Raw genomic sequence first — 15,751 nt, forward strand, 5'->3', positions numbered from 1 at the left:
ACCCAATGGAAACGCAGTGTGGGCGAGAGGCGGGCCCTGGCTCGCTGCCCAGCCCGGAGGTGGTTCTGGTGGCTTCTACCCTCCAGGCACACCCCCTGCCTACGAAACCGGCCGTCCGCTTCCGGGCTGACGGGGCGCTCAGCCCCCTCAGCTGGTCCCCGAAGGGCACCGCCAGGCCGCAGTCCGAACATAGGCAGTCCTGGCAAAGCTGTTTCTCGACGGTTCTTCCCATGCGCGGGCCCTCACGTTTCACACCGCCCGAGTGGGTGATCCCGTGCGCCTTTGACCTTGACTACGAACTCTTCCAAGTAGGGCCCTCCCTGGGACCTTTGACGAACCCAGTTTTCTCGAACTCTACGAAATGGCCATTGAGAAACCCATCTTCTGGGGAGGCTGAGCCACGTTATGTAAGGCAGCATGGATTTTTGCGGCCTTCGAGGTGGGAAGGAACGTGCGTCGCCCCCGCCCCCAATGGCTAGAATACGAAAATGTCGGTGCAGTTGAGTGCCTGCGTGGGGTTGAAAGAATTATCCCGTCGCCACCAACAATCTTAGAACCAGGCCCTGAGGTTGGCGGCTCGGACAGGTTGGGACACATTCTTTCTAGCAGCCGGACCTAGCGCAATTTTGCAATTTTGCCTAGAAGGCAAGATGGGCTGGCCTACGACGCTTCAAGCCAGTCAAATAGTGATGTTGGTCTAGAGCCTGGTTCAAGATGCCGTGGATTGGTTGAACTCCGAGCCGAAAACCCAGAGGGTTCCACTCTCCAGACAACCATGATGAGTCAGCAGATCGCTTTTCCCACTAAACAAACAAATCCACCCCAAAATGAATGTTCTTTTCCCATTTCGGCATCAGCCTTTCCGCGCCATTTTTTTCTTTTTATGTTTTATTGACATACAATTCACATGCTTGTACCCTTTGTGGTAGTTAGATAATTTCACTGCAACTTGAAGATACGTAACAGCGTAGTGGTGGTATTCAGCCTGTCAGTTGGGTCACATCCTGATGGTGACTCCTTGTGGGCATGGCTTTCTCATAAGGAAGGCCCTGGGATTATAGAGGAATACAGGTTTCTGCCATTCTTTGACAGCTGGCTTTTCCTATTAATATGTCTCGGATACCTTTCTGGTATCTGGATTAGGAAAATAAAACCCGTTGTGTTTATTGCCACCAGATCAATTTTTTGTTGTTGTCATCCAACAGTTTCATTGGCACACAATTTATATGTCATTCAATTGAATTATTAAATCATTCAATCATATCCAGGGGATTTTGTACAATCAGCACCACATCACCCTCCACCCATGTTTAAATTGCCTTTAAAATGAGTTGTGTAATCACATCAGTTCTAGTGCTTCCTCCCCCTCTTAACAATCTGAATGGACAGATTCTAGAACTCTAAAGACCAATGAAAAAGTAGGGACAAGCATAGGGGCCCTGATACATGGCATAGATACACTATCAGACACCAAAAACCAAAATGAATGTGATTTCTTAAAAATAAGATTGCATCAAAAGATTTCACTACAAGAGTAAAAAGAAAAGTGACAGACTGGGAAAACTTTTTGCTCAATGATATATTGGACAAGGGACTAATCTCTAAAATCCTGAGACGACGGTACCTCAATAGGAAAAAGACCTAATTCAAAAACCACTCACTGCCATCGAGTTGATTCCAATTCATGGCGACCCTATAGGATATGGTAGAACTGACTCTATAGGATATGGTAGAACTGTTTCTGAGAATGTACCTCTATAGGAGTAGACAACCTCATCGTTCTCTCTAGGAGTAGATGGTGATTTTGAACTGCTGACCTTACAGTTAGTACCTCAATGTATAAACTATGCCACCAAGGCTCCCCAAGAAAGACAGTGCAATTAAAAGATGGGCAGAGGCATATATAGGTGGTTTACCAAAGAGGACATTCAGAAGGTTAACAGATGCATGAAGATGCAAATCACAAGAATCAAGTGTGATACCACCTCACCCAGCATTGATAGCAAAGTACAAAAAAGCAGAAGACAAATGGTGAAGGAGGTGTGGGGAGACTGGAGCCCTCATACATTGTTGGTGGGACTGTAAAACTGCAAGTGTGTGAAGCAGTGTGGCATATCCTCAAACAATCGTATTATATGTATTAGGTGCCATTGAGTTGGTTCTGACCCATAGCAACTCTGTGCACAGTAGAACAAAACACTGCCTCGCCCTGTGCTAGCCTCACAGTTATTTCTATGGCTCTATCCTCGTAATTGTTCCTTTGGCTCTTGTGGAATTTTTTTTTTTCATTTTCGTTGGCTTTAAGCTTAACTTACATATGTGCTTTGTTCCACAGTTAGCCCCTGGCCTCATTTTAGCTGCTGATATTGAGCTCCTCCATTGTTTCTTCCCACAGATAAAGTAAATTTGATATCTTTATTCCATCTGGAGAAATCCGTGTGTATGTTCGCTGTTTGTGTTGGTAAAAAAGGTATTTGCTATGAATAAGTCATTGGTCTTGCAAAATTCTATCAGAGGTGGATATATATATGAAGGTACAAGTGAGTATACTGGTGTGTGTGTCTTTGAATTTATAGTTATATGTGCATACATGTTCATTATATGAACACATACTTATGAGTGCTGCCTGTTTATTCATATATACATAATAACACATATGGGGCACAAAGAAATGAAGCTGGAGATCGTATGGTAGAATTTTGTAAGACCAGTGTCTTGTTCATAGCAAATACCTTTTTTCAACAAACCAAAAGCTGACTATACACATGGAAGTTTCCAGATGGGATCTACAGAAGCCTAATTGACTACATCTGTGTGAAGAGATGATGGAGAAGCTCAATGTCAGGAGCTACGACCAGGCTTGGGGCTGACTATGGAACATACATACTATCAATTGTCATAGGGAAGTTCTGGTTGAAGCTGAAGAAAATTAAATCAAGTTCATGAGAACCAAAAATATGACCTTAAGTCTATCCTACTAAATTTTGAGAACATCTTAAGAACAGATTTGCTGTATTAAACACTGACAGAAGATCTGATGAGCTATGAGAGGATATCATTTATGAAGAAAGGAAAAGGTAATTAAAAAGAAAAAAATCAAAGTGAATGTCAGAAAAAACTCTGACACTTGCTCTTAATCACAAAGTAGCTAAAGCAAATGGAAGAAGGGGTAAAGTCAAGGAACGGAATAGATACTTTCAAAGGGCAGCTCAAGAAGACAAAGCCAAATGTTATAACGAAGTGTGCAAAGACAGAAAAACAAAAGGGAAGAACAGATTTAGCATACCTTAAACCAGCGGTTCTCAACCTGTGGGTCACGACCCCTCGAGGTCAAATGACCCTTTCACAGGGGTCACCTGATTCATAACAGAGGCAAAATTACAGTGGTGAAGTAGCAACAAAAATAATGTTATGATTGGGGGGGTCACCACCACATGAGGAACTATATTAAAGGGTGGTGGCATTAGGAAGGTTGAGAACCACTGCCTTAAACTGAAACAAATGAAGAAAAACCTCAAGACATGAGTTGCAATATTGAAAGATTCTACAGGCAAAATATTGAATGATGTAGGAACCATCCAAAGAAGTTGGAAAGAATACAAAGAGTTATTGTACCAAAAGTATTAGTCGACATTCATCCATTCCAAGAAGTAGCATATGAGTAAGAACCAGTGGTACTGAAGGATGAAGTAAAAACTGAACTGAAAGCATTAGCCAAAAACAAAGCTCAAGGAATGAATGGAATACCAATTGAATTGCGTCAACAAACTGATGAAGCACTGGAAATACTTGTGTATTCCAGGAAATTTGTAAGACAGCTACTTGGCCAACTGACTGAATGAGATACATTTTTGTACCCATTCCAAAGAAAGGTGACTCAACAGAATGCTCATATTATAAAACAGTATCATTGATACTACATGCAAATTAAAATTTTCTGAAGATCATCCAACAATTATTGCAGCAGTACATTTCCAGGGAGTTGACAAGTTCAGGCCAGATTCAGAAGAGGATGTGGAACAAGGTATGTGAGGGGTACTTAAAAAAAACACAGGAATTGTGCTGGGTGGAGTGGAGCTTTCTTAGTACACGTTCTTCCTGCTAGGTGAGCATCCAGCAACTCACTTTGAGTTAGTGCACCCAGTGGCATCGCCTGGGATGGTTCGCTCTAGTCATAGTGAATGTTTTCATAAAAGCAGTTTTGCTTGAACCTTGAGGATTTTTTTGTGTGTGTGGTAGCCGATTTTAAGAGAACAACATGTGGTGAAATTTTGTTTTCTGCTTGGGCAAAACGCTGCAGAAACTTTTGTGATGTTGACCACCACAAAGAAGTTCTTCGCAAAGAACATAGCTTACAAGGACAGTGCTATGGGAAAAACTCAAGTGTATGAGTGGTTTTCTTGTTTCAAAAAAGGTGAAATGTCTAGAATGACAAACCTCATTCTAGATGTCCATCAACTTCCCTAATCGATGAAAACGTCAGCTCTTAGTACATTTGGAGTTCGTTTCACCAGGTCAGAATGTTAATGAAACTCTATATTTAGAGTTCTGAAAAGATTGCGTAACTGTGTGCAACAAAAAAGGCCAGATTTGTGGCAGATGGGGGACTGGTTTTGCCACCATAACAATGCACCAGCTCATGCAGCCATCTCAGTGTGTCAGTTTTTGGAAAAACAAAAACCTGGCATGCCTCTTGCCCCACACACCTTACCTTGTTCTGTGCAACTTCTTTTTGTTTCCATGAAAGACAGCAATTTGACAACATAGAAGTGAAGAAAGAAATGAGGGAGGTGCTGTCAGCCATCCAAACAGGTGTTTGAAAATGTTTCCAAGAATGGAATCACAGATTTGACAAACGTATTAAGTGTAATGGAGAGTACTTTAAAGGTGATAAGGTTGTTTTGTAAAAAAATCTTAAATACATAGCTTTGAAAAAAAAATTTGGGGGCACCCCTGTTTTGGGGGGGCACCCCTTCATATTATTGCTAATGTCAGATGGATCTTGGCTGAAAGTAGAGAAAACCGGAAAGATGTTTACTTGTAAACTCTTATTGACTAAGCCAAGGTATTTGACTGTGAATCATAACAAACCATGAATAGCCTTGAGAAGAATGAGAAGTCTATAAAACTTTGTTGTGCTCTTTCTCAATTTGTATGTGGAAAAAGAGGCAGTTGTGGGAACATAACAAGGGATTAGGTATGACTTAAAATCAGAAAAGGTGTGTATAAAGGTTATACCCTCTAACCGTACTTATTCAATCAGTAGGCTGAGAAAATCTGGGAAGTTGGATTATACCAAGAATAATATGACATCTGTAATGTAGAAATGCTTATTAACAACCTGTGATATACAGATAGCACAAGCATTTTTTATTAAAAATGAGGAGGACTTGAACCACTTGCTGGTGAAGATTAAGGACTACGGCATTCAGTATGTAGTATGGATTTCAATTCAATATAAAGAAGACCAAAATCTTCCCAACTGGACCAATAGGTATTATCATGATAAGGAAAAAAACTGAAGTGGTCAGTGATTTTATCTTGCTTTGATCCATAATCAATGCTCACAGAAGAGATCAAAAGATGCCTTGATTGAGTATATTTACTGCACAGGACCTATTTAGAATATTGAAGTGCAAAGATGTTGCTTTGAGGAATAAGATACTCCTGACCCAAGCCATGGGATTTTCAATGGCCTCATTTGCATGGGTAAGCTGACATGAATAATGAAGACAAAAGAAGAATTGGTATATTAGAATTATGATGCGTGTGAAAAATATTGAAAGTACCATGGACTGCCAAAAGAACTAACGAATCTGTCTTGTGATAAGTACAGTCAGAATGCTCCTTGGAGGCCAGGATGGCAAGACTTCATCTCATGTACTTTGTATATGATGTCGAGAGACCAGCCCCTGGAGGATACTGCGCTTGGTAAAGTAGCAGGGCAGGGAAAAGGAGGAAGGCCTTCAACAAGATGAATTGACACCAGGGCCTGATGGAGGCCTCAAGCATAGGAACAGTTGTGAAGATGATGCAGGACCGGGCATTGTATACCACATAGCTATGGGTTAGAACCAACTCAAGGATACCTAACAACAAGGACGACTGCCCGAGGGAAAGATTATGTACATTCTCAGTAAGTGATCAGGAAGAATTTAATAGAGGCTTAATTTCTGTGTTTTTGTTGTGAGGTGACATCCAGTCAGTTCTAACCCACGGTGATTATGCCCCACAAAAGGAAACAGTGCCAAGTCCTGTGCCATCTTCACAATTGTTCCTATGCCTGAGCCCATTGTTGCAGCCACTGAGGCAATCCAACTCCTTCAGGACCTTCCTGTTTTTCACTGTCCCTGGATTTTACCAAGCATGATGCCCTTCTTCAGGGATTGGTCTCTCCTGACATGTCCAAAGTATGTATGATGCAGTCTTACCATCCTTGCTTCTAAGGAGCACTCTGGCCTTGCTTCTTCCAAGACAGACAGTTTGTCCTTTTAAGCAGTCCATGGTACTTTCAGTATTCTTCTCCAGCATCGCAGTTCAAATATATCAGTTCTTCTTCAGTCTTCTTTATTCAATGTCCTTCTTTCACATGCATAGGACACAATTGAAAATACCATGACTTGGATCAAGCAAACTTTAGTCATCAAAGCAACATCCTTGCTTTTCAATATTCTAAGGAAGTCTGTATAGCAGATTTATTTAATCCAATGCTTCTTTTGATCAACTCTTGACTACTGTTTCCATGAACACTGATTTTGTATCCAAGCAAGGAAAAATTCTTATCATCTTCAACCCTTGCTCTGTTTATCATGATGTTACCTATTGGTCTAGTTCTGAGGATTTTCTTTCTTTACACTGAGTCACAATCCCTGCTGACGACTACAGTTCTTGATCTTTCTCAGCAAGTGCTTCAGGTGCTCCTTACTTCCAGCAAGCAAGGTTGTGTCATCTGTATTTTGAAGGTTGTTAATTAGCCTTCCTCCAATCCTGATGCCATATTCTTCTTCATATAATCTAGTTTCTCTAGTGATTTGCTGATAATTTCTGTGAGAACTTTGCAAATGGTCTGGGGGCTATCACTGCTATCCATAGCCTTTTGCAAACTGGAGTGCCCAGAATTTATGCTTTAATGCAGCAAAAAAAAAAAAAAAAGTTTGCCCTCAGACACAATGTATTTGAGAATAGATTGCAATTAAACCACTAGCTGCTCCAAGGGAGAAAGATGAGACTTTCTACTCCTATAAAGATATACACAGAAGCAGTTCTACTCTGTCCTGAGTCAGCATGGAATCAGTGGCTGTGAGTTTAGCCCAAGGAGGGGCAGTCCTGCCCTTAGGGTGTGTTGCCTTGGTAGGCCCTTATTTGAAATTAAGGTATCAGGAACCTCTGTTCATAAATCATACTTGAGCCATCAAGTATAAGGTGATTGTACGAGCTTAGATCCAAACTTGTAAATTTTCCTAAGCTGCATTTGTGTAGTATACCAATTATGGTTCTCTCGCCACCTGCTACTATGATATATCTGTCTGATGCCAATCATGCTTTTGTGACAGTTTCCCTTATAAAAATGACTTAAGTGGGTGGCTTTCTGTAAATTCTTGGATACCGATACCATTGTGGCCTCGTAGAAAGTGTCTACCTCATCCAAATTGTCTTTTGTCATTCTCTTGTGTTTGTCCTGTTTAAGACTTAATAAATGTGTCTTTAAGATTTATATTTGGATTTGGTGCTTTTTTTTTTTTTTTTGCATTCTATCACAGGTTCAAACTTTGAACCTTTGAACCTTGTGGTTAGCAAGCAAATTCCTAACTCAGAGCCACCAGGGCTCCTTAAATTTAGTAAAATTTAGTAAAAATGTCTCTATCAAATATAATAGAATTGTCGATCTCATTCACATTTAAGTAGGGAAAGCAAGTCCCTTGTCTGGAGTTCTGCTTCTATCAGGGGGTTTCAGAAAGTTTGTGGAAAAGTTCTAGTATCTTTCTTTTTATTTTTTAATTTTTTTTTAAGTTCCAGTATCTTTCAATTTCATTTCCCCACAAACCTTTTGAAACCTTTTTTGTATGTGACTCCTTGTCCTTGTGTAGCTTTCACTTGATGGGAATATAGGTAATACAATGAATCAATAATTAAAACTATATATTAGAAGGTGATAAAAGTCAACCAAACTCATTGTCATCAAGTCAGTGCTGACTCATAGTCACCCTATAGGGCAGGGTAAAATGGCCCTGTGAGTTTCTGAGACTGTAACTCTATGAGAGTATAACGCAGCATCTTTCTTTCTTGGAGCACTGGTGGTTTCAAACTACTGACCTTGTGGATTGCAGCCCAATGTGTAATCACTTCACCACCAGGTGATAGAGGGCATGGGGAAAAAAAAGAGGTCATAAGTAATACTTGAGGACTAAATTCCTAAGAGATAATATTTGAGTGATGAGGTAGTTAATTTTACAGATACATGGGAGGAAAGTTGTTCAGATAGAAAAGTCTCAGTGTAAATTTCCTCTGGTGGCAACCTAGCTGTAGTCTTTGAAAAAGAGCAAGGTGGTCAAATGTGGCTTGAGTGGAGTGGATGAACCAGAGTTACTAGGAGATGACGGTACAATGGTGACAGGCATCTAGGAAACAGGTCACTCTAAGGGCTCTGACTTTTACCTTAGGTGAGTTGGGAAACTATTGGAAAGTTTAACAGAATAGAGGCATCATCTGATCTGTAGTTTGAGTCATCTGATCTGTAGTTTGAGTCACTCCGATTGTTGCTCAAAGTAGAATGAGAGGGGCAAAGATGGAGACAGGGAGATGGGTTAGGAGATTATAATAATAATAATGTAGGCAAGGGGTGCTGGTGGTGTAGTCTAGGCGGTGGCAGGGAGATGGTGAGGGATGATCAGATTGTGGATCCATTTTGAGGGCTGCCCTGGCAAAATTGGCTTAATGGTTGGCTGTGTGGTCACAGGAGTTAAGGATTACACTAAAACAATTTTTTTTATCTGAGCAATTAGAAGGATAGAGTTGCTATGAACTGAGATGAGAAAGTAAGAAGAGCAGGCTTGAAGGGGTGATCATGAGCTCATTTTTGGAGATGTTAAGTTTTACAATGCCTAGTAGATATCCAAGTGTAGATGCTCAGTACTCATTCTGAATATATTTATGGATATGGTTTTATTTGACAAGAGAGACCGAAAAACTAAACTCACTGCCAGCGAGTCAATTCTGATTCATTGTGACCCTATAGGACAAAAGCCTGGTCCTGTGGGTTTCTGAGACTATAACTCTGTGGAAGTAGAAAGCCGTCTCTCTTCCTTGGAGCAGCTGGTGATTTCGAGCTTGCAGTTAGCAGCCCAGTGCAAAACCACTATCCGCCCCCCCCCCAGCTTATTTGTTGAAATAATTGCTATTAAAACAGTACATTCACTGTTCTGAAATGATTAAATTATGTTAATATCTTAGTTTTAGACATGTTCAATCATTGCAAAAAACAAAATATATGGTTCAGAATTGACTGCTGCTTGGCTTTGCTGCTAGAATTGATGGCACTTTCTGAGTTAAATAAATACTTAATTCTAATTTTAGGATTGGGAGTATAATTGTACAGTCTGACTATTTCTATTTACTTTCTATTTTAGGTCTTGTTTCCTTTGAGGCATGATTTAAGAATCAAACATCTTGAATAAGAAACGAAAAATATTTTAGTTTGCGGCATCAGAATGCCACGGAGAAGAAAAAATCTTGGGGGAAGTCCATTTCGAAGATCCTTAAACACTAAGGAAGTTGATGCAGCCCGTGTTACTCCTCCTCCTTCCATATGTGAGACAGAAGTTGATCAAAATGACCTCTTCACCAATATTTCAGAGATGTTTTCTGATCTGGATCCTGATGTAGTATACTTGATGCTTTCCGAATGTGATTTCAAAGGTAAGGAAAAGTTTGCATTGATCACTTTGCATCTTGACCTAAGCCTTCATGTACTGTGCCATGACTTAGTAGTAAAGATAAATGACTATCTTATCATTTCCTTTCTGTTCATCATTTATTGAATTTCTGATCTGGATTAGGGACCGAGTTTGGTGTCATGGGGAATATGAAGAATAATAAAGCATTCTTTTTGTTGTTAAGAAATGTAAATTCTAGATATAAGCTTCTCATATAGATAATTGTTTTTGTTAGGTACTGTTATTGTTGTCAGTTCTGACTTATAGTGACCCTGTGCACAACAGAATAAAACATTGCCTGGTTCTCATATAAAACACTACGCTTTATGTTTTTGAGACTCATGCATTGCAGAAACTTAGTTTTCTGCATACACATCATGACACATAGCAGACCACATGCTGATGGCAAGAATTAATTTACTCGCACAGTCAACTTTGATAGTGCTTCCCTGTCTGAAAATGCACTTTTAAAGAATTTACTGCAGTTTTTATTGTTAGGTGCCATTGAGTTAGTTCTAGGCCATAATGACCCTGTACACGACAGATTGAAACACTGCCCAGTCCTGGCCCATCCTCACAAGTGTTCCTGAGATTGAGCCATTGATACACAGCCACTGTGTCAGCCCTTCTTGAGGTTCTTCTTCTTTTCACTGCCCTTTATCCACTTTACCAAGCATGCTGTCCTTTTCTAGGGCCTAGTCTCTCCTGACAGTATGTCCAATGTATAGCAGAAGAAGTCTTACCATCCTTGTCTCTCAGTAGCACTCACTTGCTTTTCCTTTTAGTAGTCTTTGGTACTTTCAATATTATTCTTCAGCACCACTATGCTAACGTATATATTCTTACATAGGTGTGGGTGTTATATTCTACATCTTATCCCTTTTGTCTTTTGTCTAGAACAGGTTGGTACTGTGGTCTTTGGGGTCAGATCAACTTCCGCTGTGATGGCCTATGGGTTGTGGGATGTTGAGCAGCATCCCTGGCCTTAACCTATTAGATGCGAGTAGCAAAGCCCCTACCTCTACTTGTGACAGAATGCCTGTAGATATTGTCATATCCGCCCCCCTCCGCGAGCAAAATTGTCCCCCATTGAGAACATTGTCCTAGAATGTAAGATTAATAAAGACAGATATTTTAGAAATGATTTTATCTTACTGCTATATATCTAGCCCCCAGTATAACAAAGAATCTACAGTAGAAATACACTAAGTATTTATAGATATAACTAAGGGAATAAGAGTTGATTAACAGTCGACAGTAGTAGAGTATCGTAGTTTTTGAACATTGATTTTGGAGTCAAGAAACCTGGGCTGGATTTCTAGTTCTGCTACCTCACCTCTATGGTATTATATTCATTGTCAAAAATGACATTTCAAGCTCTATCTTGAAGTAAAGTGCTATCTGTGATAGGATTATTGCTATCCACCTTCAAGGAAATCCAATCAATACAACCATTATTCAAATTCATACATCAACCACCAATGCTAATGATGAAGAAATTGAAGAATTCTACCAACCACTTCAGTCTGACATTGATTTGAAAGGAATGGGGCCAAATGCTCCTTGGATGCAAGGATGGCAAGACTTCATCGTACATACTTTGGACATGTCAGGAGAGACCAATCCCTGGAGAAGGACATCATGCTTAGTAAAGTGGAGGAGCAATGAAAAAGAGGAAGGCCCTCAACAAGATCGATTGACATAATGGCTTCCTTAATGGGCTTAAGTAGTTATGAGGATGGGGTAGTGTTTTGTTCTGTTGTGTGTAGGGTCACTATGGCTTGGAACTAACTTGATTGGACCTAACAACAGCAGCAACTATTGCAGCAAATTATCTAAAAGTGTGTTTGGAGACATGGAAGCACTATCACATTTGACCGTGTGAGTAAATTAATTGCTGCTTAACCCTGATTGCCATGATTAGCTATGATTGCTAGTGAATGGCCAAATTATGGATTTGGGATGTTTTGGTAATGCATGATAAACGCATTTGCCATCATCATGTGGTCTGCTATGTGTTATGAAGTGTATGCAGAAAACTAGGTTTCTGTAGTCCATGATTCTCCAAAAGCATAGGGTGTAGTATTTTTATAAGCTGTTTTCCATTTTAAGGGAACACTAATTGGGTGCATAATATTTGCCCAAGGAGCCCTGGTGGTATGGTTAGCTAAGTGTTGGACTGCTAACGGTAAGGTTGGTAATTCAAATCCATGTCACTACTTATGAGAAAGACGAGTCTGTCTACTCCTATGAAGATTTACAAAGCCTGGAAAACCTATACAGGGTTGCTATGAGTCAGAATTAATTTGATGGCAGGGGCTTGGCTGGGTGAATAGGTGCCAGGTCTCATGTTCAACACTTTTCATCAGTTTTCGCATTTAATCCTCACAACAACCTTATGAGGTATACTTTTCTTATCATATGACTAGTGAGAAAATTGAGTCTTAAGAGGGTTAAATAGCTTCTTTAGCGTGTCATCAGTAACAAGCAGTGAAATCAGTATGCTCCTTGAAACAAAACACAAAAATGATAAAACTGGAATATACTTCAAATTTCAAATACTTAATGTGTGTTGCAATATAATAAGAGCTTAGCAGACATGGCTCTGTCACTTATTATCTGTGTAACTTGGGGTGAGTTAATGTCCTCTTTGAACTTCCTTTTCTTCATCTGATAAGAGTAAAACAATTCATAGTACTGTTCATTTGAGGAGTCAGTGAGGCCATGTGTCTAAGGCTTTGTGCCCACACCTTGGTACATTGGAGTTATCACAATAAGCTAACTTCATGTTTCTTTAGAAAATAAACTGAGTGTTTCTTATCATGACATGTAGTATTCTCCCCCTTCTTAACCAGTTTTATTTATTTATTTATTTTTTTAAACATTTTATTAGGGGCTCATACAACTGTTATCCCAATCCATACACACATCAATTGTGTAAAGCGCATTTGTACATCGTTTCTCAAAACATTTTCTCTCCATTTAAACCCCCGACATTAGGTCCTCATTTTTCTCCTCCCTCCCCGCTCCCCCCTCCCGCATGAGCCCTTGATAGTTTACAAATGGGTATTTTGTCATATCTTGCCCTGTCCGACTTCTCCCTTCATCCACTTTTCGGTTGTCCGTCCCCCAGGGAGGAGGCCACACACAGTTCCGTGCAATTGGTTCCCTCTTTCCTACCCACTCTCCCTCCACCCTCCCTGTTTTGCCACTCACACCACTGGTCCTATAGGGCTCATCCATCCTGGATTCCCTGTATTTTCAGTTCCTATCTGTACCAGTGTACCTCCTCTGGTCTAGCCAGTCTTGCAAGATAGAATTCGAGTCATGGTAGTGGGAGCAGGGAGGAAACCTTTAGGAACTAGAGGAAGGTTGTATTTCTCATCATTGTTACATCGCACCCTGACTGGCTCATCTCCTCCCCGAGACCCCTCTGCAAGGGGATCTCCAGTGGCCTACTAATGGGCTTTGGATCTCCACTCCACACTCCCCCCATCATTCACTATGGTAAGATTTTTTTGTTCTGATGATGCCTTACACCTGATCCCTTCGACACCTCGTGGTTGCATAGGCTGGTGTGCTTCTTCCATGTGGGCTTTGTTGCTTCTGAGCTTGATGGCCGCTTGATTACCTTCAAGCCTTTAAGACCCCAGACGCTATACTTTTTGATAGCCGGGCACCATCAGCTTTCTTCACCACATTTGCTTATGCACCCATTTGTCTTCAGTGATCCGTTCGACACCCCGTGATCACACAGGTTGATATGTTGTTCCATGTGGGCTTTGTTGCTTCTGAGCTGGATGGCCGCTTGTTTACCTTCAAGCTTTTAAGACCCTCTTAGCCAGTTTTCCAATCCAGTTTTAGCTCCTTCTCTCCTCCACCTGGCCACCATGTATCCACCCTCCAATAACGTCTCATCACTTTACACCTGTTCTGTGTTGTCATCATGACTGGCTCTGCTTTTCCTTTTGAGTTTGCCAAATTTCTTTTTTTAATCTTCAATCTCAGTTCACACATTACCTTTGGTGAAATTTTTTCTTATGTGATAAGATGCCATGACAAAAAATGTGTTTCTTAATCTTTATCATATTATATTACTCATATAATACAACTGTCTTCTAATGTGATTATCTTTAGCCTCTTCCACTAGTAAAGAGTATGGCTTATTCATTTTTGAGCACCAAATGTATAAACTGTGTCAGCTGTGTAACAAATCCTAAATGACACTCATTGCCATCAAGTTGATTCTGACTCATAGTGACTCTTTAGACCAAATAGAACTGTTTCATGGGGTTTCCAAGTGTGTAAATTTTTAAGCAAGCAGACTGCCCATCTTCCTTTAGTGGAGTGAGTGGCTGGTGGGTTTGAACCACTGACATGTCAGTTAGCAGCTGATCCCTTAACCACTCAAGTTCCACTTAGAGTAGAACTTCCCAGTAGGATTTTTAAGGCTATAATCTTTATGGAAGTGGACTGCCACATCTCTTTTCCTATGGAGTGACTGGTGGGGTCAGACTGCCAAGCTTTCATTTGGCATCTGAGCACTTAGCTACTGTGCCACCAGAACTCAACATGTAGTAGATGCTCGTAAACATTTTCTGTTGCATATGAAATCAATGAAGACCCCTGGTATCATAGTGGTTTACATGTTGGGTTGCTAACTGCAAGCTCTGCAATTCGAAACCACCAGTCTCTATGAGAGAAAGATGAGGCTTTCTAATCCCGTTCAGATTTGTAGCCTTGGAAACCCACAGAGGCAATTCTACCGTGTCCTATAGGGTTGCCATGAGTCAGAACTGACACTATGGCAATGAGGTTTATGAATTCAGTATCCTAAACAGTGTAAATTAAACTTACTAGGAGCATAGTTAAAATGTTTAATACTAAAAGGAAATACACTTGTGTTAGACAGGGTTCACTAGAGAGACAAAACCAGATTGCTAATAATTTTATATATATATTTATACAGATAGGTAGATATATAACACAATAAATAAACAGTTAAATTATAAAGCAGTACAAATGCCTCAGTGCAACTCACTTCCGTGAGACAGTTGTGAGACACCGGCAGTCCTTCAAGTCCTGAGGGCCTCCAGGTAGTCCTCTGTAGAGCAATTCAGGCTATCTGGGCACAGGCAGCAAACAGCAAGGCAGGTCAACAACAGTCAGCCAGATGACAGGGTCTGACAGTCCCCAGCTCAAGAAATGTAAATTCCAATTGTGTGGCGAAGCAGATCTTGAAGGAACCTCAAATTACAGCGACACAGTCCACGGGTTAGGTGTCCCACAAATTGAGCCACAGAACCAGCAAGGCAGCTGCACACTGGTCCAGTGATCAAAGAGCAAGGGACAAGAAAGGTAAGGCTAGCCGAGCCATTTATTTCTCTGCCCTTCAATTAATCCCACATGTATTTATCGGCCAGGTTGGCACAATAAACTAACTACCTCAGCACTAAATATTTGTTGAATAAATAGCTTGGAATTAGGACATTTATAAGTAATCTCTGGAAAAAAATTAATCTTAGATTTGCAATAGTAGATATTCATCAAAGAATATTCATTAGACAGTGGCCCCCTGCTCAAGTATTCCCTCAACACAAGAACACTTTGTTCTAACAATTCCACAGTCTGAGATGCTCACCTTCCTGGCATGATTGCTGAAGACACAAGCAAATGTGGTGAAGAAAGCTGATGGTGCCCGGCTACCAAAAGATATAGCATCTGAAGTCTTAAAGCCTGAAGATAAACAAGTAGCCATCTAGCTGAGAAACAACAAAACCCACATGGAAGAAGCACACCAGCCTGTCCTGACTCGATTG

At 40.6% G+C, this 15,751-nt stretch overlaps 1 protein-coding gene across 1 annotated transcript in view; it reads left to right on the forward strand.

Annotated features, from left to right (window-relative positions):
* The first annotated feature begins 374 nt into the window (after positions 1–374).
* N4BP2 (NEDD4 binding protein 2) overlaps positions 375–15,751 on the forward strand; it is an 88,546-nt gene continuing 73,169 nt past the window's right edge. Inside the window, exons 1-2 of the mRNA XM_045284158.1 lie at positions 375–439; positions 9,627–9,915. Of these exons, the coding sequence (XP_045140093.1) occupies positions 9,708–9,915 (208 nt within the window). The 5' untranslated portion in view covers positions 375–439; positions 9,627–9,707. The remainder of the gene's footprint in view (positions 440–9,626; positions 9,916–15,751) is intronic.

This window comes from Echinops telfairi, unplaced genomic scaffold (assembly GCF_000313985.2).
Source record: "Echinops telfairi isolate 266 unplaced genomic scaffold, ASM31398v2 ScPeMD7_7468;HRSCAF=8506_0, whole genome shotgun sequence".
NCBI classification, from domain to species: Eukaryota; Metazoa; Chordata; class Mammalia; order Afrosoricida; family Tenrecidae; genus Echinops; species Echinops telfairi.